Source organism: Musca vetustissima, unplaced genomic scaffold, assembly GCF_032173495.1.
Source record: "Musca vetustissima isolate MV318-11 ecotype Yass unplaced genomic scaffold, APGP_CSIRO_Mvet_v1 utg77871, whole genome shotgun sequence".
Taxonomy (NCBI): Eukaryota; Metazoa; Arthropoda; class Insecta; order Diptera; family Muscidae; genus Musca; species Musca vetustissima.
The window spans coordinates 135,275-159,755 of record NW_026875082.1 but is presented as its reverse complement, the minus strand read 5'-3'; the positions used below and the strand labels follow the sequence as shown (position 1 = coordinate 159,755).

General features: G+C 36.5%; 2 protein-coding genes across 2 annotated transcripts; one reads left to right on the top strand and one right to left on the bottom strand.

Moving 5' to 3' along the window:
* Window positions 1-9,627: 9,627 nt before the first annotated feature.
* LOC133337614 (sialin-like) lies at window positions 9,628-20,070 on the top strand (the record flags this gene model as incomplete). The annotated part of the gene is made up of 6 exons (XM_061545826.1): window positions 9,628-9,857; window positions 16,131-16,376; window positions 16,438-16,893; window positions 17,070-17,202; window positions 19,554-19,795; window positions 19,858-20,070. Coding segments are annotated over 6 exons (1,520 nt in total), but the record flags the coding sequence as incomplete, so codon positions are not given.
* Window positions 20,071-20,334: 264 nt separating this feature from the next.
* On the bottom strand, window positions 20,335-23,045 carry LOC133337613 (uncharacterized). The gene is made up of 5 exons (XM_061545825.1): window positions 22,930-23,045; window positions 21,842-22,856; window positions 21,563-21,777; window positions 20,457-20,728; window positions 20,335-20,384 (listed from the first exon to the last, which is right to left on the bottom strand). The coding sequence occupies exons 1-5, from the start codon at window positions 23,043-23,045 to the stop codon at window positions 20,335-20,337; spliced, it is 1,668 nt and encodes a 555-aa protein (XP_061401809.1).
* Between the last annotated feature and the right edge of the window lie 1,436 nt (window positions 23,046-24,481).

Sequence of the window (24,481 nt, the reverse complement as noted above, 5' to 3'; positions counted from 1 at the left end):
ATTTTCTTTGACATTAGAAACATGTGTGCAAAGTTTTGGCCGCCTATGTCAAGTGGTTCGGCAGTTAATGAGTTTATACCCAATTTTTGGGTAAATACTCAAAATAGGGGTGCCTTTGTATGGGGGCTACCAGTAAACGTGGACCTACATACATAAAATTTTGCATGGATATTTGGTACCCAAAAAGAACACTCTGTGCCAAATTACAGCCAATTTGGCCTTAAAAAGTGTCTAATAGGCAAAAAATACCTTAAATCGGGAGATAGGTTATATGGGGGCTATATCAAAACTTGGACCCAGGGTCCCCATGTTGGATTTCTATATTTGCTTTGACATTAGAAACATGTGTGCAAAGTTTTGGCCGCCTATGTCAAGTGGTTCGGCAGTTAATGAGTTTATACCCAATTTTTGGGTAAATACTCAAAATAGGGGTACCTTTGTATGGGGGCTACCAGTAAACGTGGACCTACATACATAAAATTTTGCATGGACATTTTGTACCCAAAAAGAGCACTCTGTGCCAAATTACAGCCAATTTGGTTGTAAAATGTGTCTAATAAACAAAAAATACCTTAAATCGGGAGATATGGTTATATGGGGGCTATATCAAAACTTGGACCCAGGGACCCCATGTTGGATTTCTATATTTGCTTTGACATTAGAAACATGTGTGCAAAATTTTGGCCGCCTATGTCAAGTGGTTCGGCAGTTAATGAGTTTATACCCAATTTTTGGGTAAAAACTCGGGTATTTACCCAAGTATTTACCCACGTCTTTAAAGTATCGTAAAACTATCCATTCTAAATCGATTTGATAACAGAAACCCGGAAATAGGGTGCAAGATGTTGTATTACCGATTCAATATAGTAAATACCCAAATAAATACCCACAAATGGGTATTTACCCAATTTACCGGGTATTTACCCAATTTACCGGGTATTTACCCTTTGGGTATTTACCCACTGCCCATCTCTAATAATGAGGGTTAGCTGCATCAGTTCGGTTGACAAAGGGGGTCATACCATAACCGAGAAGAAAATTGCATTAATTGGGTTAAGGAAAATAATTAAGAAATCATTTTTGTGGCGGGGAAAAGGTATTTCTCATGGACATTAAATTGTCTTCGTCTGTGAAAAATAATTAAGCGGGCGGAAACCTTTCGTTCCTATTTTCCTGAAAATGTTTCTCACATATTAACTTGAATAGGTTAATGTAATACCCTACTCCACATGTGAGCAATACCCATATCCTTACGGGTAGTCAGAAAGATAACCAATTCTGTTCAAAAAATATCGCGAATTCTACATTTCTTAAGAAAATGTTAATATATGTATTTTTAATATTTATTTTTTCGCGGGCCATCTTTCTGATGGGAATTATTATTAATTCCCAGGCTACTATAGTAGCCCCAAAAAATTTAAAATAGCTACGCTATTTTAAATGTATGTGTTAAAAAAAGAAGACCACCAATTTGGAAGACCACGTTCCAAGATGTTGTTTTCTACTTGGTCTTTCCATCTAATTCGTGGCCTTCCCCTTCTACGGGAACCATAAGTAGGTTCGCTTTTATATGCCTTTTGAGCTGGGGCATTCTCATTCTTCGCACAACATGGCCTAGCCACTGTAGTCGCTGCAGCTCAATACCACTGACTATGTCGATGTCCGACATAGTGGTTCATTCGACGCCGATATTCACCGTCGACGCAAATCGGCCCGTAGATCTTTCTGAGAATTATTCTCTCAAACACTCCAATAGCTCTGCTCACGGTGGCCTTGTTCCTAAATTGCTTACTTAGACCATAGTAGCATCTGTTGGCCATCCTAATCCTTCTCCGAATTTCAAAACTGATGTCATTAGTTTTATATTTGGCGGTACCATGGTCTTTAAAATCTTTAACTACCTCTAAGCTGTAGTTCTCAAGTTCCGAGTCTACTGGACGTCTTGCGCGTTGATACCATCAGCTTGGTCTTCTCGCCGTTTACTGCCAGACTCACTTTGGTAGACTCCTTTTCAATTTGTTCAAAGGTGGCTGTTACCGCTCGCAGTGTTCGACCCATTATGTCGATGTTAACGGCGTAGGCGAGTAACATGTGTTGTTTGGTGTACAGAGTGCCATTTTTGTTCACCTTTGCGTCTCGTATGACCCTTTTCAGCAGGATGTTAAAAAGATCACACGACAAACTGTCACCTTGTCTGAATCCTCGTTCGGTATTGAAGGGATCCGATAGGTCCTTACTGACTTTAACTGCTGACCTTGTGCCACTTAAAGTTATCCTGCATAGCCGTATTAATATTGCAGGAATGCCGAACGTAGACATGACTTTAAACACCTCTGAACGGATAGGGCTGTCGAATGCGGCTTTATAGTCGACGAATAGGTGGAATGCGCCGATGTGTTTTTCGTGGGTCTTTTACAGGATTTGGAGCAGAGTGAGAATCTGGTCAATGGTGGATTTGCCAGGTCTGAAGCCGCATTGATATGGTCCAGTAATGTCATTGACCATTGTCTTCAGTCGTTCACACAGCACACTGGATAGCACTTTATATGCGAAGGAGACTTATTCCTCTATAGTTGGCACATTTCGTCTTGTCTCATTTTTTTGTGCACGGGACACAGGATGCTGAGGTTCCAATCATTGGTCATACATTCCTCTAGCCTAATTGTACTAATCAGGTGGTGCATGCTCCTTACCAGCATCTGACCACCAGTCTTGAATAGTTCGGCTTGTAACCCATCGGCACCTGCTGCTTTATTATTCTTCAGCCGATTGATTGCTATTCTGACCACATCTTGGCTACGTCGTATTCACTCTATACCGTCATCTATTATTGGTTCTGGGGTATCCACTTCAAAATGCTCCTTCCAGATCCTCAGCACGCTGTCTGTATCTGTCACCAGGTTTCCTTCTTTATCTCTACAAGCGGATGTGCCTGCACCAAAGACTTCGGTTTGGTGTTTTAGCCGTTGGTAGAATTTTCGGACTTCATTCTGGCTCCTGTACATCTCGATTTGCTCACGCTTAAGTTTTTCTTGCTATTTCTTCTTTTTTCTGAAAATACATTTCTCCTCTCTCCTTTTCTCCTGATAGTTCTCCATCGCATTACGTGTTGCTACTGTCCGCAGGGTTGCCCTATACGCTGCGTTTTTCATATCAGTAGCATTACGACAAGTGTTGCTTTTGCTGCAATTTGTAGGGATTGGGCAATGCTCTGCCATTGTGCTTCTATATAATTATCGGGACAAGGGGTGCTTTCGTTAAGCAGTTGGGAAAGTTGAGCGGAGTAGTCTTCTGCTATCTGTTGTGTTTGCAGCTTTTCGACATCGAGTATCCGTGTTGTGTTAGATCGCACCTTTACTGCAACATTAATACGACTGCGAACCTTGTCTGCTACAAGGTAGTGGTCCGAATCGATATTTGCTCCTCGTATCGATCGAACGTCTAATACACTGGATGAATGCCTTCCGTCTATCACAACATGATCAATTTGATTTTTCGTTGCTTGATCAGGAGAAATCCAGGTGGTCTTGTGTATATCGAGATGCTTGAATTTGGTGCTGCTAACTACCAGGTTTTTTGCTGCCGCGAAGTTAATCAACCTCATGCCGTTGTCGGATGTTTCTTCATGAAGGCTGAATTTACCGACGGTGGGGCCAAATATATTTTACCTTCCGATTTTTGCATTAAAATCTCCTAGCAGAATTTTGATGTCATGGCCAGTGCAGCGATCATGTGCTGTTTCTAGGCGCTCGTAAAATATTTCGTTGGTCTGTTCATCTTTGTCTTCGGTCGGAACATGGGCGTAGAAAAACTTCGCTTTTATGCGGATTATAGCAATTCGCACATCTACCGGAGTGAATCAGGAGACGAAGTCTTTTATTCTCCTGTTAACCATATATCCGCAACCAAATTCATGCCTCGTGTCATGGTAGCTATAATGCAGTGCGTAGTCGTCTGATTTACTTACGCCTGCCCCTTTTCATCGCATTTCCTGTAAGGCAATAATATCGGCATTGTACTTCTTGAGTACATCCGCCAAAGCGATAACTGCGCCTGTTCTGTACAACGTGCGCACATTCCAAGTGAAGATTCGCAGATTGTGATACTTTATACGTTTGCGGGGGTCGTCAACATTAGGTGGGTTTGGTTTAATTTTTCTTTGCTTTTTCTTAGTAGGAGGGGTTTTCCGAGTGTGGGCAACTAACCCGACGCGTCAACCCATTTTTTTATAGTTCTTATGGGTGAAGTTCAACGGGTGATGAAAATAGCTCCCCAGGTGGCACCGCGGGGAGGTCAGTGCCCACAATTGAGATGAAAGAGGGAGCAAGATAAGCCTGGACTTCACCAATCAGAGCTGTTGCTTGGTATCTATCATCCCCTACGCCTATTACGATTATCCGTGTTATCTAAATTACATAAAAATATTATCCGCGTTATCTAAATGACGAAAAAACATAAACATAACTTTATCCAAATAACGAAAAATTATATCCGTGTTATCTAGATGATATAAAAATATTATCCGCGTTATCCAAATGAAGTAAAAACATTATCCGTGTCATCTAAATGATATACAAATATTATCCACGTTATCCAAATGACGTAAAAACATTATCCGTTTTAACTAAATAGCCTAAAAATATTATCTGCGTTATCCAAATGATGTAAAAACATTATCCGCGTCATCTAAACTAAATACACACATTATCCGCGTTATCCGATGGTCTTTAAAACATTATTCGTTTTATGCAAATGACGTAAAAATATTATCTGTGTTTTCCAACTGACCTAATAATATTACTGGCATTATCCAATTGACGTAAAAATATTATCCGCGTTATCCAAATGACGAAAAAAGTATTATCCGCGTTATCCGTTTTGCCCAAATGATGTAAAAACATTATCCGCGTCATGTGAACTAAATACACATATTATCCGCGTTATCCGAAGGTCTTTAAAACATTATTCGTTTTATCCAGATGACGTAAAAATATTATCCGTGGTTTCCAACTGACCTAATAATATTACTGGCATTATCCAATTGACGTAAAAATATTATCCGCGTTATCCAAATGACAAAAAAAGTATTATCCGCGTTATTCGGTTTGTCCAAATGATGTAAAAACATTATCCGCGTTATCTAAACTAAATACAAATATTATCCGCGTTATCCGAAGGTCATTAAAACATTATCTGTTTTATCCAAATGACAGAAAACTGTTATCCGAGTTATCCAAATGACGGAAAACTATAATGATGTACGAGTATGTACATATTTACATTGTGGGTGCATCCATCAATGCAAAGTACTAAACTTTATTAAATTTAGTTCTAATTGTATATATACTTACTTACTTAGCTGGCTTGTGACAGAATATTCGTTCCATAAGCCGAGATTAAAAAAGATTTCCAAGCGCGTCGGTCTTTTTGGCCAGTTTTCAAATTTGAAGTTGAAATTTTGAAAATTGAAAGATCAAGTGGAAGACAATAGTGCCGAACATGGCCTGTTCGGCAATATTGTGTTCCACTTGATCCACTTCAATCTTATTCGTGGTCTTCCCCTTCTGCGTGATTCACTTTTATATGCCTTTTGAACTGGGGCATCTTTATCCATTCTCACAACATGACCTAACCAACGTAGTCGCTGCAGTTCAATACGTCTGACAATGCCGATGTCCGAGAATAGATGGTACAACTCATGGTTCATTCGACGACGATATTCACCATCAGCGCAGATAGGCCCATAGATCTTTCGGAGAATTTTTCTCTTAAATACTTCAAGAGCTGCCTCATCTGCTTGCTCAAGTACCCATGCTTCAGATCCATATAACAGCACGGGTAGCATAAGCGTCTTGTAGAGTGTGAGCTTGGTCTGGCGGGAGATGACCTTGTTTCTGAATTGCATACTTAGATCATTGTAGTATCTGTTGGCCAACATATCCTTCTCCGAATTTCAAAACTGATGTTATTAGTTTTGTTTATGGCGCTACCGAGGTATATAAAATCATTAACTACCTCGATGCTGTAGTTCTCAAGTTCCACTGTAGATCTTTTTGAGAATTTTTCTCTCAAATACTTCAAGAGCTGCATCATCTGCTTGCGCAAGTACCCATGCTTCAGATCCATATAACACCACGGGTAGTATCAGCGTCTTGTAGAGTGTGAGTTTGTTTTGGCGGGAGGTGACCTTGTCTCTGAATTGCATACTTAGATCATAGTAGCATCTCTTGGCCATCACAATCCTTCTCCGAATTTCAAAACTGATGTCATTAGTTTTGTTTATGGCGTTACCGAGGTATATAAAATCTTTAACTACCTCGAAGCTGTAGTTCTCAAGTTCCACAGTTGGTCCGAGCCTACTGGACGTATTGCGCGTTGATACCATCAGCTTGGTCTTCTCGACATTTACTGCCAGAACCACTTTGGAAGACTCCTTCTTAATTTGTTCAAAGGTGGATGTTACCGCTTGCAATATTCGACTCATAAATGTCGATGTCATCGGCGTAGGCGATTAACATGTGTTGTTTGGGGTACAAAGTGTCATTTCAATTCAGCTTTGTATCTCGTATGACCTTTTAAAGCAGGATAAGGTCACACGACAAGCTGAATCCTCCGAGATGTTGTATTCTACTTGATCTTTCCATCGAATTCGTGGCCTTTCCATTCTGCGTGAACCATCACTTGGCTCGCTTTTATATGCTTTTTGAGTGGGGGTATCCTCATCCATTCTCACAACATGACCTAGCCAACTCAGTCTCTGCAGCTCGATCCGTCTGTCGATGTCGACAATACATGGTTCATTCGACGTCGATATTCTCCGTCGACGCAGATCGACCCTTAGATCTTCCGGAGAATCTTCCTCGCAACCACTCCAAGAGCTGTCTCTTACTACCAGTCCCAATTTGGCAGACTCCTTTTCAATTTGTTCAAAGGTGGCTGTTAACACTAGCAATGTTGGACCCATTATATAGAGTGCCATTTCTGTTCACCTTCCAGCAGAATGTTAAACAGATCACACGACAAACTGTCACCTTGTCTGAATCCTCATTCATATTGAAGGGCTCCGATAAGTCCCGTCAAGACTTTATAGTAAATGAATAGGAGGAATATTTCGATGTGTTTTCGTGGGTCTTTTCCAGGATTTGGCAGCACTTCATATGCAATGGGAAGAACACTAATTCCTCTATAGCTGCCACATATCGTCTTGTTTCCTTTTTGTGCACGGGGCACAGTATGGCTGAGGTACCAATCATTGGGCATGCATTCCTCTGGCCAAATTGTACTAATCAGCTGGTGCATGATGTGGAATAGGTCGATTGGTAATTCATCGGCTCCTGCTGCTTTATTACTCTTCAGCCGATTGATTGCTATTCTGACCTCATCTTGGCTAGATGGTATACACTCTATACCGTCATTATACCCTTCACCACACTGTGGTTCAGGGTATTATGTCTTTGTGCATATGTTTGTAACAGGCAAAAGGAAACGAGATAGACACATGGTTCCTTTTGAGAATATGCATAGAATCACTTTCTGAGTCGATTTACGCATGTCCGTCCGTCCGTCAGTCCATGTATTTTTGTGAACAAAGTACAGGTCGCATTTATGATCCGATTTGGATGAAATTCGGCATAGGTCACTTATTTGGCCCAATTGCGCACCCTATATATATCTTTCGATGTACACAAAATTTGGCACAGCGTAATGAATTAGGTATAGAATGATGTGTGCTGAGTTTCATGAAAATCGGTTCAGATTTAGATATAGCTCCCATATATAGTTTCGTCCGATTTTATGTAAATGGTGCACCAAAGTCCCTATATATCTTTCGATTTGCACGAAATTTAGTACAGCATAATGAATGAGGTATAGAGTGATGTGTGTTAAGTTTCCTGAAAATCGGTTCACATTTAGATATAGCTCCCATATATATCTTCGTCCGATTTAAGGTAAATGGTGTACCAAAGTCCCTATATATCTTTCGATTTGCACGAAATTTGGCATAGCGTACTGAATTAAGTCTAGAATGATGTGTGCAAAGTTTCGTGAAAATCGGTTCAGATTTAGATATAGGTCCCATATATAGTTTCGCCCGATTTTAGGTAAATAGTCCACTAAAGTCCCTATATATCTTTCGATTTGCACGAAATTTGGCACAGAGTAAAACATAAGGTCTAGAATGTTGTGTGTTAAGGTCTAGAATTATGTGTCTAAGATTCGTTAAAATCCGTTCAGCTTTAGATATAGCTCCCATATATATCTTCGTCCGATTTAAGGTAAATTGTGTACCAAAGCCCCTATACATCTTTCGATTTGCACGAATTTTGGCATAGCGTACTGAATTAAGTCTAGAATGATGTTGCTAAGCTTCGTAAAAAGATCCATAGCTAGGCCGATTGACACAACATAATGAAGTAATATAAATTAATCTCTGGCAAGTTTCCCTGAAATCGGTTCAGATATAGATATATAACAAACACGCGACGTCTGTTAGGATACTTATGTAGAATATACCCAAAGTGGTGAAGGGTATCATATAGTCGGCCCAGTCCGACTTTACTACTTCCCTTACTGGTCTCATATTGGTTTTGTTGTTTCTTATTCACCGCCATATTTCGACATACCTCCCAAGGAAGGCTCCAACCTCATATTCGGTTGCAGAAAATTCTAGCTTCTCAAAAATGTATCCTTAAAATTGCAAGTTAAAATCTCTACTACACTTGAAGATATAGCCGATTTATTGTGTCAACATCATATGAAACGCGTTTTTCTCAAAACATTGTTTTTACGGATGGCGGGCACATTAACTCAAAAACTATAATTCCAATCGGTTCCAAATTTTAACACGTGATCATTCCCTAGGTCCTCCATTTTGCTAATTTTTGAACGAAGTCAATAATCCTAGAGCCTGATATGTACTCTTTCTAATAGTGTTGGAATTTTGAGATTTGAATGATCGGAAATCATGCCCGCCATCGAAAATAGTAATATTGGAAATTTTTTTTCTACTTCTTTAAATCGTCAAAATACATGTATGCAAAGTTACAAGTCTTTAACCCAATGTATGCTCAGATGAAGCTCATCAGAAATCGGGTGTTCTTAGTAGCCATACCATGCCAGTCCATTCATTATTCTATTTTTGTCATACTACTACGATGTATTTATTCTGATTAAATAAAAAACTTCTTATCAGAAGACCAACTAATCTTTCACATACAAATTGTGCCCCACATTATTTTAATGGCGAATCCAAAATCAGTTGGAGAACAAAACTCCAACATTGAACATCGATAATATATGACGGAACTTACATTATAATATATTAAATAGAACACAAAATAAATAATTGCTTTAAATTACGAAAAGAAACTTGTTTGCTCAAGCTCAAGTGCATTTTTATTAAAAAAAAAAAGTAGCTAACCTCTGAACACCAAAAAAAAAAACCAACAATTCTAAAACATGATCTGGTGATTTGTTTGTAAAAATTATCAGCAAAGAAAAAGAAAATCGAAGCCAAAGAAATCAATACAATCTAAAATAAATAAATATAAAAATGGGTAAATTTATTAAAAGTGATTTAAATTTGATCTTGAATAAATCTCCAACAAACTGTGTACATTTTTTCAGTACAATGTCGTACGGTTTTGTGGCATGTGGTATTTGTTGGCTTTGCCATAAATTACTTAATATGCATTAATCTCAACATTGCAATTGTTGATATGATTGCGCCATCGCCATCTCGCCAAGCACATGACTTGAGTCCTCCGTCAATGGTATTAAACAATGTCAATGGTACGCCGGTGGATTTTGATACCAGTAATGCTGCAATGAATTTAAGTACAGATAATCCCATGGAGGTAAGCAATAGGGTCATCATACCCATTTCAAAAATATTTTAGACCATATAAAATGCTTTATAAAGATAACATATAAGATGCTTTATACATGTTCGCTATAAGCATGGTACAATAATACAAGGTAATACAACTTGAGGTGAATAATCAAAAATACAACTATGTAGTTAGTGGCTCGTTCTGTCAAATATAAGAAAAAACATTCACAACAAGTCGTTGTGTTTATTTAACATAATTAAAAATAACAAAAATAATGAAAGGCTATGTCATGGCATAATTACAGAAGGTCTCATTTGACAATGGCAATGCTTTTTAATTTGAGCTCATCTATCAACTTGAAAAATAAATCATGGGACTACCTATTTATTGTGCCATGATTACACCTTTAACTGGTGTCATTATTTCTGTGGCAATTTTGATAGGAATTGTTCTATATTACAGTACGTTTACATTGTACTGGATTTTGTTAATCCAATGCGTTTAATCCAATGCGTTTAAATTGTCAATCAGCTGACTTTCGCTAGCTGGGTGACCTTATTAATATATCTTGCTGTCCAGCTTGTCTATCTAGACGAAATTATTAATGGCCTTTGCCAAAGATGCTGCAAGCAATTTTGGATTCTGGGTGGTTGGTGATAAGAAAACTTCTTCAGAAGAACATTTGCAATGTTCATATAGAGGAAACAAAACATTTTCCGTATGCTTAAGGTCCTAGCGGAACATTTCAACCAGACTAACTACATGTTAGTCTGTCCTTCTGTTTATACCCTTCACCACACTGTGGTACAGGGTATTATGTCTTTGTGCATATGTTTGTAACAGGCAAAAATAATCGAGATAGACCCATGGTTCCTTTTGAGAATATGCATAGAATCACTTTCTGAGTCGATTTATGCATGTCCGTCCGTCTGTCTGTCCATGTTAAATTGTTAACAAAGTACAGGTCGCATTTTTGATTCGAATTGGATGACATTTGGCACAGCTCATTTATTTGGCCCAAGGACGAACCCTATTGAAATTGGGAAAAATCGGTTCAGATTTAGATATAGCTCCCATATGTATTTTCGTCCGATTTAAGGTAAATGACACTAAAGTCCCTATATATCTTTCGATTGCACGAAATTTGGCACAGCGTAATGAATAAGGTCACGAATGACGTGTGCAAAGTTTCGCGAAAATCGGTTCAGATTTAGATATATCTCCCATATATATCTTCGTCCGATTTAAGGTAAATTGTGTAGCAAAGTCCCTATATATCTTTCGATTAGCACGAAATTTCGCACAGCGTACTAAATTAAGTCTAGAATGATGAGTGCAAAGTTTCGTGAAAATCGGTTCAGATTTAGATATAGCTCCCATATATAGCTTCCCCCGATTTTAGGTAAATAGTCCACTAAAGTCCCTGGAATTCTTTTGCGGCCACCCCCGTCCCACTTTTGAAATTTCCTTACTGGTTTCTCCCCCATACAATGATACCTCCTGAAGGAATGAATTGGGATTCAAAACAAAATTATTGGGTTCGAAATTGGCATATCGTTAGCTAAAATGCAAAAAGGCGTAACTAACAAAAAATTGAAAATTTACTTTTTGAATGAATATTGTGAATTCAAAAATTAAACTGAAATAACTAAATTTGTTAAAAATTTTGTTTTTGCAAAATAGTCAAGCTGAATCCCAGTTTTGTTGTTTTTATAAAAAACAACTATTTATTAGTGGGGAATGTATGGCATTGTTTGCCGAGGGGTAAGGGCAGGGAAGACTATAGTTTCGGATCACGACACTGATCCTCATCAGTTCCCTTAGTTTTTTGTTGGGATATTCTCCCCAGAAGCTATTGCTTCTATACAAAAAACCGTTCAAACCCAAATGTCTCTTGTAACAAAGCGAAGTACTTAGCTGACCAGCGACATAAACTGTATGAGAATTTCGCTGGAGCCTCACTTCGAGGTTAACTGAAGTTGTAGACGCAGGCAAGTTAAACTGTTTGGTTTGTTGCTGTATACTAGTTTATGTCGCTGGTCAGCTAAGTACTTCGCTTTGTTACAAGAGACATTTGGGTTTGAACGGTTTTTTGTATAGAAGCAATAGCTTCTGGGGAGAATATCCCAACAAAAAACTAAGGGAACTGATGAGGATCAGTGGCGTGATCCGAAACTATAGTCTTCCCTGCCTTACCCCTCGGCAAACAATGCCATACATTCCCCACTAATAAATAGTTGTTTTTTATAAAAACAACAAAATTGGGATTCAGCCTGACTATTTTGCAAAAACAAAATACAAATGGTATCCCAAATAAACCGCCAACACTACTGAATTTGTTAAAAGAAATATAGTCTATTATTCGTCATATGCAATATCACCCTGCCGGGCATATTTTTTTTTTTTTTTTTTGACATGTTTATAGTTTTCATTCAAAACAGTTTTTTGCTTCTCCTACACAATTATGCTTTTGTTAGGTTCGCCTTTTTGCATTTTAGCTAACGATATATTGTTCATTAATTATGCATAGCCCTCATATAAATATAACCCCAAAAATTCGATAATTCCTACACTATGTACTCAATATGTAATCCTCCTTTAGGCATATAACTTTGAACTCTAAATTGCAGTAGTTTGAGGATTTTAAACTCTTCCTTGCGTTATCAGTATCAGTCCTCGTTTTTGGGCTTTTCAGAAAAATCCCCATTAAAAATTTGTATTTCGTGTACATAATGGTTTACATAAATCGGTTTATCGGAATTATCGGTATAGGTGTACTTTTTGGTGTATTGTCATTGCAATTGCAGTATTCCTATGGTGGAGGGTATCCAAAGTTCAGCCCGGAAGAACTTAATGCTTTCTTTACTTGTATATTATTTATTTTTTATTATTTTTTAATAAAAATAATAATAATTATTATATAATAATTGTTATTATTATTTTTTCTTATCAATTTAAAAAAATGTGCTTATTCATTCTCCCTTCGGTTATCTCTGTGATAGAATTCAACATCAGTTGCAACTTCCAAAAATTATGTGGAATATTTTTTGTTTACTTTAGATTTAATCGATTTACCACAGACACAAGCTAGGTGTTTGTAAAAAAAAAACAGATTTTTTGGACGTTATCACTTATCGTGATGAAGCAAAAAAACTACTTATTATTATTTTCCCATGGGCCGCTTCAGGTTAAAACAATCCAACCAACTTATCAATACAATAAACTGGCTAATTTTGTTGACACATTCAGGGCATAGATGTTTAATAACAGTTAAAAAGTTGGCGGAACTTTTTATACTTTCTACCATGAGATGGACAACATTTGAATTTTTGGTGTGAAACAACAATGAGAATAAAAACTGAAATTAAAGTCAATTAGATTAGATGAGGGCTAAAAAGTGGACCAATATTCCAATTTGGTTGAAAACGAGTCCCAACTTCCCAATAAGGATATATGGACCTATATTGATATGTTTTTGTAGAAAGATTTGCTGCTCAATTAGAACACATACCCATATTACAACCATTTCGTTTCAAAAAAATGCCAAACATATCCTTTTTGGAGAGGAGTAAGCCGATCTATATCCTTTTTCAATACAAAACACCATAGGAATAGTCAAAAATTGTTAATCCCTACCTTAAATATTGCGAGCTCTCACGAGATTTCAAAAGACAGACAAGCGGACATTGCGGACATGGAAGCTATATCCAAATATGAACCGATTCCAACGAAACTTGTCACAGGTTAGGTTATACTAATTTCAGTACGTTTTGTTCCTATCCTACTGATTCCTTGGTGTGTCAATTACTTAAAAGGGAGTAGTATCTACATCTCAACCGATTTTCACGAAACTTGTCACACATCATTCTGGACTAAATTCAGTACGCTATGTCAAATTTCGTACATATCGAAAGATATATGTGGACTTTGGTGCACCATTTACATGAAAACGGACGAAACTATATATGGGAGCTATATCTAAATCTGGACCGATTTTCTCGAAACTTAGCAAACATCATTCTAGGCTCAATTCAGTACGTTATGCCAAATTTCGTGCAAATCGAAAGATATATAGGGACTTTGGGGCACCATTTACATGAAATCGAACGAAACTATATATGGGAGCTATATCTAAATCTGGACCGATTTTCTCGAAACTTGGCAGACATCATTCTAGGCTCAATTCAGTACGTTATGCCAAATTTCGTGCAAATCGAAAGATATATAGGGACTTTGGGGCACCATTTACATGAAATCGGACGAAACTATATATGGGAGCTATATCTATCATTCAAGATATCATTCAAGACCTAAATGATTAGGCTGTACCATATTTCGTACAAATCGAATGATATATAGGGACCGTTTACATTAAATCGGTTAAATATATATATGGGAGCTATATCTAAATCTGAACCGATTTTTCCCAATTTCAATAGGCTTCGTCCTTGGGCCGAATAAGCGACCTAAGCCAAATTTCATCCAATTCGGATCATAAATGCGACCTGTACTTTGTTTACAATTTAACATCAACAGACAGACGGACGGACGGACATGCATAAATCGATTTAGAAAGTGATTCTATGCATATTCTCTAAAGGAACCATGTGTCTATCTCGTTTCCTTTTGCCTGTTACAAACATATGCACAAAGACATAATACCCTGTACCACAGTGTGGTGAAGGGCATAAAAAGATAAAATCAAAAACTGAAGAAAAACCAGTAAGGAAAGTAGTAAAGTCGGACGGGGCCGACTTTATGATACCCTTCACCACTTTGAGTATATTCATCAGATGAATCTTAACAGACGTCGCATTTTTAACGGATCAGTAAAATGAATTTGGAACCATAAACTCGTCATTCTGCAACAGATACTAATATGTTCATTTGGTCAGATATAGAAGCTATATCTAAATCAGAACCGATTTCAGGAAACTTAGCACACATCTAGACCCAGTTCATTACGCTGAGCCAAATTTAGTGCAAATCGAGAGATATATAGGGACTTTTCTGCACACTTTACCTTAAATCGGACGAAAATATATATAAGATATATAACTAAATCTGAACCGATTTTCAGGAAACTTAACAAACATCATTCTAGGCCTAATTCATTACGCTGTGCCAAATTTCGTTCAAATCGAAAGATATATAGGGACTTTGGTGCACAATTTACATTTAATCGGACGAAAATATATATGGGAGCTATATATAAATCTGAACCAATTTTCAGGAAACTTAACACACATGATTCTAGGCCTAATTTGTTACGCTGTGCCAAATTTCGTGCTTAAATCGCATATGCATATTCTCAAAAGTGTGTATGTCGTTTCCTTTTGCCTGTTACAAACATATGCATAAGACATAATACCCTGTACCACAGTGTGGTGAATGGTATAAAAAAATTTGGTTCAAGAACCTCAAAATACGAAAATTGAGGGGTACCCTTATATATGGGATACCAGAAAAAATTGACCAATATTTAAAATTTATAGTGGAGAGATTTGCTACCTAATAAGAACTCGACTAACTAAATTACAGTCAATTCGGTCGAAAAATACGATCAGAACCCCCAAAATACCAAAAATTTGGGGGTACCGTTATATGGGGACTACCAGAAAAACTGGACCTATTTTTATAATGTTTAGTGGAGTAATTTGGTACCCAATAAGAACCCAATGTACAAAATTTCAGAGAATTCCGTTATAAAACGTGCCCAAGAACCCGAAAATACCGAAAATTGGGGGTACCCTTATATGGGGGCTCTCCGAAAAAATGGACCTTTATTTATAATTTTTGATAGGGAGATTTGCTACCCAATAAGAACTCAAAGTACCAAATTTCAGCGAATTCAATTAAAAAACGCGCTCAAGAACCTCAAAATACCGAAAATTTGGGGGTACCCTTTTATGGGAGCTATGCCTATACGTCGACCGATTTTCTCCAATTTCAATAGGGTTCGTCCTTGGGCCAATTAAGTAATCTGTGCCAAATTTCATTCAAATCGGATCATAAATGCGACCTGTACTTTGTTCACAAAAATACATGGACGGACAGACGGACAGACGGACAGACGGACGGACGGACGGACGGACAGACGGACATGCGTAAATCGACTCAGAATGTGATTCTATGCATATTCTCAAAAGGAACCATGGGTCTATCTCGATTATTTTTGCCTGTTACAAACATATGCACAAAGACATAATACCCTGTACCACAGTGTGGTGAAGGGTATAATTAAAAATAGTTTTTAAACAAACTCTCTCAGAAATAATTACAACCCTCTTTTTGCAGGAATCTCCTGGGTCAAGAAAATTCCAATGGAACGAACATCAACAGGCTATGGCTTTGGGTTCATTTTACTGGACATATTGGTTAACACAAATACCTGGCGGTATATTGGCCAAAAGATATGGTACAAAATTGGTGTTCGGTCTGTCAAATGTTATTAGCTGTTGGATATGCTTTCTAATTCCCTTGGCTTGTTTTGTGGACTTTAAGGCACTCCTCCTAACAAGGATCTTACAAGGTTTACTGACTGTAATTACATATAAACACATATAATTCATTTATCTAATTATATAATTTTGTTGTCTCTTAGGGTCTAACCTGGCCAGCTATGCACCATATGGCTGGCAAATGGATACCACCGAATGAGCGAAGTAAATTTATTACAGCCTATTTTGGTAGTGCTGTAGGCTTAGCGCTGGCATATCCTCTGTTTGCCTGTGTAATACATTGGTTTTCGTGGATTTGGGTATTTCACATAACAGGAATTGTGGGCACCTTATGGTGGTTTGCCTGGTTATATTTAGTCTATGATACACCGGCCCAACATCCACGAATTAGTCCCAAAGAATTGGCTTATATTGAAAGATCACTGGGAAGTTCGGTACAAAATAGTCATAATCTAAAAACGCCATGGTTCGCCATATTTACATCAAGACCCGTGTGGATGAATGTAATTGGACAATGGGGTGGCACATGGAGTATATTTACCGTAATGACTCAGGCGCCAACATATTTTAAAATAATTCATAACTGGGATATAAGAGCGGTATGTATTAACATATATCAATTTTTGTAATGGTTATATTCGATAACTTTTCCAGTGGGCTTTGCTCTTTCGGATTTCGATCTCTTTTTCTGTATTTTGGAGTTAGCGAACAACATCCATTAACAAATCGATTGCCTTTTTTTATATCTCCATTGTATTTATTGATTTCATTTCAGACTGGTGTCTTCTCTGGATTCCCACATATTCTACGAATGTTATTCGCCTATTCTTTTTCAATATTTGCCGATTTTCTATTGCGTAATAATAAAATGAGTCGTACAAATGTTCGAAAATTTGCAACATCAATATGTAAGTAATCGTTATTTCCTAGGGTACTAATCAATCCTCCAGAAATTATAATCATTATACCCTTCACCACAATGTGGTACAGGATATTATGTCTTTGTGCATATGTTTGTAACAGGCAAAAGGAATCGAGATAGACCCATGGTTCCTTTTAAGAATATGCATAGAATTACTTTCTGAGTCGATTTACCCATCCGTCCGTGTGTCCGTACGTCCATGTATTTTTGTGAACAAAGTACAGGTCGCATTTATGATCCGATTTAGATGAAATTTGGCACAGCTCACTTATTTGGCCCAAGAACGAACCCTATTGAAATTGAAAGAAAATCGGTTCAGATTTAGATATAGATCCTATATATAGTTTCGTCCAATTTTATGTGAATAATGCAACAAGCTCCCAATATTTGTCCGATTGAGACAAAATTTTGCACAGACTACTGAATAAGGTCCAGACTGATGTCTGCGAAGTTTTGTTTAAATTGGTTCAAATTTAGATATAGCTCCCATATATAGTTTCGTCCGATTTTTGTGAATGATACACCAAACTCCCAATATTTGTCCGATTGGGACAAAATTCAGCACAGAGTACTGAATTAAGCCTAGACGGATGTCTGCGAAGTTTTGTTAAAATCGGTTCAGATTTAGATTTACACGAAATTTAGCAGAAGGTATTAGATTGAATGTAGAGTGATAACAAAACACAAATGGTGTATGCAACGGTTGCTCAATTAGGTCCATGTGTTTATATATAGCTCCCATACATAATTTTACTCATGGTCTGACCGTTTGCAATGCAATTTTTCATTGATTTCAGAATGGTATGTGTATGGGGTTTTTTCAATTGGTTCAAATATCTACCTAGATAGCACATTTAATTTCTATTAAATTCTATGTCAGTTCTATCTACAGGATTTTGTAGATATTAACATCTCTTGTATGTAGCCAAAGTGGTGAAGGGTATCATATAATCGGCCCCGTCCGACTTTTGAACTTTCCTTACTGGTTTTTATTGGAAAAGTGAAGTTCCTGACCTTATAGTGGAGGAGACCCATTTCGCATTTTATCAGATATAGGAATTTAAGAATGTGAACAATTTGCGGGGTACAATAATTTAAGGTAGTACACCTTGAAGTGATTTTCATAAAATCTCAAAACCCTAAAACGCATTTATGGGGTGGAGAATGTGTCCTCCAAATACTGCAATTTACACAATACCTCCTTCATAATACCTCCATTTAGGCATTTAGCAGGGCGATATATGGTATCCACCAACCAGATTACTATTTCGATAACGTCCGAAGGTAGAATGATTTTAACACAGATATTTAACTCGACAAAATCTTCTTAGAATTCCATACTTTGTAGGGTATAAATATACAATTCCGAGTACAGAATATCCCCCATACTATGTTGGAAGACAACCCAAAACGTGTAAAAATCAGTTAACTATTTTAGTATAAAAAAGTTGGTTATATGGGGACAACTCCCGAATGGAGGGAGATTTGTTACCAAATACGACTACAAAATACAATATTACAGCGAATTCGGTTGAAAAACACGCTCAATGCCTCAAAATATCGAAAATTGGGGGATCCGTTATATGGCGGCTACCGGAAAAAGTGGATCTATTTTAAATAATTTTTGATGGAAAGATTTGGTACCCAATAAGAACCCAATGTGCCGAATTTCAGCGAATTCGCTTGAAAAACGCGCTTAAGAACCCCAAATTACCGAAAATTGGAGGTATCGTTATATGGGGGCTACCAGAAAAAGTGGACCTATATTCATAATTTTTTGTGTAGACATTTAGTACCCAATTTGATCCCATTGTACCAAATTTCAGTCAATTCGGTTGACCGCAAAATACAGAAAATTTAGGGGTGCCGTTATATGGGACCTATGCCTAAACGTGGACCGATATAGCTCATCTTCGAACTTAACCTGCTGCAGACAAGAGACAACCCGATGCAAAATTTCAGAACCCTATCTCAAATCCTTCAGAAGATAGAGTGATTACAACAGACGGACGAACGTACGGACGGACGAACATGGCTAGATCGTCTTACAATTTCATCCTGATCCAGATTATAGGGTCGGAAATGAATATTTCGATGAGTTACAAACGGAATGACAAATTTAATATACCCCCCATACTATGGTAGATGGTATAAAAACGTACTGCGGGTAATATTAATTTTTCCTAAAATGTACATCATTTTATGAGAAGGAAGTGGACCGATAATTTCTACCTTTATCTAGGTTTCGAAAGTATATTAAGATGCGTAATGTTTTGACAAAATCGGCTGTTTCATTATATTACAACTAAATTAATGTAAATGTTTTTCCATTTAAAGGTTGTTTGCTCAACGCCGTGATGATGATTGCCTTGGCATATTTTGGCACCAATCCCATATTGGCCATAACATTTATTTCGCTGGCTGTTATGTTTCAAGGTTCTGGAACATCTGGACCACTGTCATCGATGGTAGATATAGCACCAAATTTTGCCGGCATAATATCGGGTCTCTGTGGTACTGTTGGTAGTATGCCTGGTTTTATCTCGGCCTATATTGTGGGTGTTGTGACCTTTGAGAATGTAAGTAAGTTATAAGTTATAACCCCATACCATTATATCTTTTATTTTCTAATTTTTCTTAGCAAACATTTGAGGCTTGGAGAAATGTCTTTCTGATAACTGCTGGTGTACTAATTGCATGTGGAACATTGTACTTACTATTTGCCGATTCCTCATTACAGCCGTGGAATGCTGGATATTCAAGTTCTGCAGTACATGAAAATGGTATGAACGATGATGTTGAGAATATTAAGCAGGAGAATAAAATACTAATGAAAACAAGTAGTATAAAATAAATATGTATGTATATACCCAAACAGAAAATTGTCATACTTTTTTGTTTTATTAATTACTGAATAGTGTTATTTTGAGATATTGTACTTAAATTATAAAAAAAATGATATTTTATCAATAAATAAAGGAAATAATAAAACTATTCTGTTACATTATGCAATTACTCGCAAGTAATTTATTTTGTATAATTTATATTTTAATATAAAAACAAATGCAAAATATTTAACATCACAATCTATATATGTATACATGAAATTATATTGTCTTTACAATTCCCATGGTACACGTCCCAATGGACTTGATTTCCAATCATCATCTATATTAAAACAAAATAAACAATTTTAGACATTTAAAAAAATATATGTGTATGTATATTTTTCTTGCGTACCTTCAACTTCTGTCCATAGTCCATAGGTATTAAAATTACCACAATTTTGTCCAACATCTTCATCTATTTCTTCTACATCCATTTTTGTTATCTCATTATTTTTCAGTTTATTTAATAAATCCTCGGCAGTGTAGACATCATTATTTTCTTTAGGAGATTTTTTAGATTTTTCATTATCAGCCTCAATATTTGCATTAAAATAGCAATCGATTAATTCGCTAAAAGTTTGCACTTCAGTGCCACTTAATTCCGGTACGATAAGTGGTAATATGCTAAAAAATAAAAATAGAAGTAAATAAAAATTAAATTATATTATAACGAATATTTAAATGTCGTTAAATATCGATTATTTATAGTCTCCCCCATGAGGAGGCGATTTCGGTCGGACATTTTAATGGGAATTTTTTCTGTCAAGAGTTTTTTATCATTTGAGAAACTACAATGCTGACACTTAGGAATTACGACAGTGATCAAAGGTAAAATTGAATGGGAGGTTGGAAATATCTAAAATCGGGCAGGAGCCTGAGGGCTATGGTAAAATATTGAGCTACAGGATGTATTTTATCCTCTGAAAATCCTCAATGTTTTACTATAGGAAAATTCTCAACATTTTCCGTGATAACGATTTTTATTCTCCAGGAATACGGATTCCCAGTATGGGGTTTGAAAATTGTGGCTAATCGTTTAACAAATTGAGAGCTGTATACATAGGTGGTTGTACAAAACGTGGACTGAGATATTACTACATATCTGCTTCAGATAAACATAACTGACGGATTCCTTGTAATGACGATGAAATCAGGATAAATACTATTATTTTCTAAATAATAAAGCCACTGTTTACGCTATACTGAGTGTTGAGCAACCCAAAAAACCGACACGCCCTTAGTCATTTCAAATGTGTATCAAATTTAATATTCAAAAAATAATCCGACTATTTTCGGCTTATAAACATAATTGTAGAATATACGAATATTTACTCAAGAATTGTGGTCCAAAATTATTTAGATACCATATGATCCAAACACGACTAAAACGTTTAGCATAAAAATATTAAAGAAAACTTTCCAGAAATTCTGTAATTACATATTCCAAATTGTACCTACCCCTTCAGAATGGGTGCGGTATATTCGTTGGCTGCCTCAAGACGTTCTTCCAGGAAATCTCGTTCAAATACCCACACCCATGGTCGTCGGAAATTATCACCAAAAAGTAAGGTTTTCTTCATACCAACACCGCTATATATATACAATTCTCGGGTACCCTCCGATATTTCTGTTAAATTATTTAGAGAAAATGATGGCTCTCTAATTGCGGTATTCTAAAACAAAAAGAAAAATATGATTACTAACTATACAAATATTTTTTTTCAAATATAATCATACCTCATCCATTTCGGCTTTGTACATTTGTTTGCATTGGCGAAATGCTTTGAAACCTTTAACTATTTGCACCGCCCAGAAGCTTGCCGATGCTCTCTTATTAGCCTCAACAATTGGACTTTCAGCAATATCAATTAATGCATAGAATAAATCATCCAAAAACCCGTGTATGGCTAACATGCGGAATAATGTTTGATTGACGGTAATTAAAGATTCCAATTCTTTAGCGGAATCATCAATATTGGACACAGAGAAAAAATAACGCATACGTAATAGAGCTCCAATATAGATTGTCGATACATCTTTAATGATAACATCACGTTTCACCAAAGCATATAGTTCCTTGGCAATGTGATCGAAAATATCTTGCAATTTTTCGAAATTGTTTTGCTGATAGTATTCCTTTAGGCTGTGAAAACGTTTTCCATGTACATGGCGTTTCAGTGTCTTCATATTAGTGGCCCCCTTCATATGTCCCTCCAAGGCGGTATCGTACAGTTCAAAAAGTGCAGATACCTTGTCATCAAGTTCAGTTCTGTCTTTACGCCTGATACGTGTTGCATCAACATCACACATACTATCCAGCTGCGATCGCCAGTAGTAATCGTGTAACCAAACAATACAATATTCTGCTGTGTTTCTCAACACCTGTAACGGAGGCAATACCTGACCGTGGGCACAGATGTGTCGCAAATCCACCACAAACGATTCCAAACCCAATTCTTTGGCAGTTTGATACATTGTTCGCATGTTATGCGTTTGCATTATTGACGACATGAAATTGAAGAATCGGGTAAATGCATTCGCATACAAAGTCTGTAAATCTTCTGCGGAATATATTGTTTCGGGGTGATCTTTTTGCTGAACTTCGACAATGACAGCTGTCGCCAAAACAGCTGCCGGACATTGTGTACTGCGTCTCAAATTCCAAATGCGAATCTGAGAAAGTGCTTGTTGCCTCGTTGCTGCCGAATAGTTTTCACCAAATAACCATTCATATACTTTGTTAAATTCGGAACTAAATGAGAATTTTTATAAAAAATACAAATTATTTAAGTATCAAAACGAAAACACGCGAACAATGAACTTACACATTTTTCCACGGCCCCACAACTGTTCGCCGTTTTGTGCCTTCCTGAGTTACTGTCTCTAGAGAATCATTAGCAGGTGGGTTTTCGGTGGCACTATTGTTTTTATCAAAATGCATTTTGTCTTGTCTTTAATTCAGGACTTAATTTAATTAATTAATGTAATGTTACAAATAAACAAATTGGAACACGTGCGAGCGCCTTGTTTTTTAATAAACAATTGCAATCAGCTGTTTTATACCGGTATTGCGCGCTTTAATGACAACGTAAAACAAATGTCATAAGGCAAGGTCTATTTATAAGGTAACACAGAAAGCGGAAAACAGCTGTTATTTCTCAAATTAAATGTATAGCAAATTACCATGGTATAATAATAGGTGTGTCTGGTTACTTTTCCAGTAACATTTACTCATTCCCAGTTGTTCAATGAATAGCAATTGTCTGCTATTGTATAGTTATATAGCTAGTTACCTTTTTTATACTCTCTTTTTGTTGAATGAAAAAGCTATAACACTGGTAGAAAAGTAAACAGACAACATTGTCATTTTCTTCAGTTTTTAAATTTTCAGATTGTGAAAGAAATTTGTTTTTAAAAATATTCCTTTAAACATATATAAGCATATATAAATATACAAGATTAAGTGCTGTTGAATTAAAAACAACAAACAAAGGAAGTTTTGATATTGCAACACAATTATTTGTATTGCATTTAATATTAATAATAAAAGGAAAATTGATTTGGTATGTTCCCCGGGAGCATTTAACCCTCCTGCATCAATACATTGCCCTCTATCTGGAACTTGCTAAAAATATATAAGGAATTAGTTTCTAATTTAATAAAACTTTGCATTACTTACGAATTTTCTTCCAATATATATGTAATTTTTATATAACTTAACTTCAAATTGAACTTTGCAAATTAAAAAAAAAAATTTAATAATTTTTGTGTTTGTTCATAAAACAGCTGATCCAAAAATGGCTGAGTTTGCAAAATCTTACTGCATACAATTCTTTCAGTAAACTCCAGCAAGTTTGTTGTTGTTGAACTGTCAAACTTGCTCTCTCACTTGGCTCTCTTTTACCGGATTTTTTGGTAAACAGGCAACATTTAGTAACATTTGATAACAATTGTTACCAAATATCGAGTAAAGAGACAGAGCTAATAGAAGGTAACACAGCAAGTGTTGTTGTACAACAAACGATACAACAACCACGTGGAAATTGGTGTTGTAAGCAATACTTATTTGTTTTAAAAATGAAATGTTTTGGAATCCTCAAATTAAAATTGTAAAACGTGAATGAAAATTTATCACATATATATTTATATTTCTTCCACATATTTCCTCTAATTGAGCCCTTGCCACTTATATGTGCAATAATATGAAAATGTTGGAAATTGCGACTTATTTCGTGAAGAAAGATTTGCTTTCTCTAACTTTGACTACGTTTAGACTACTAAATCCATTTGATCTCAAACGCCAATTCCATTGCGTATACGTCACGTTAATTCAGTTCACAAATCCAGTGGATTATATTTGACGTATACGCTACGGAA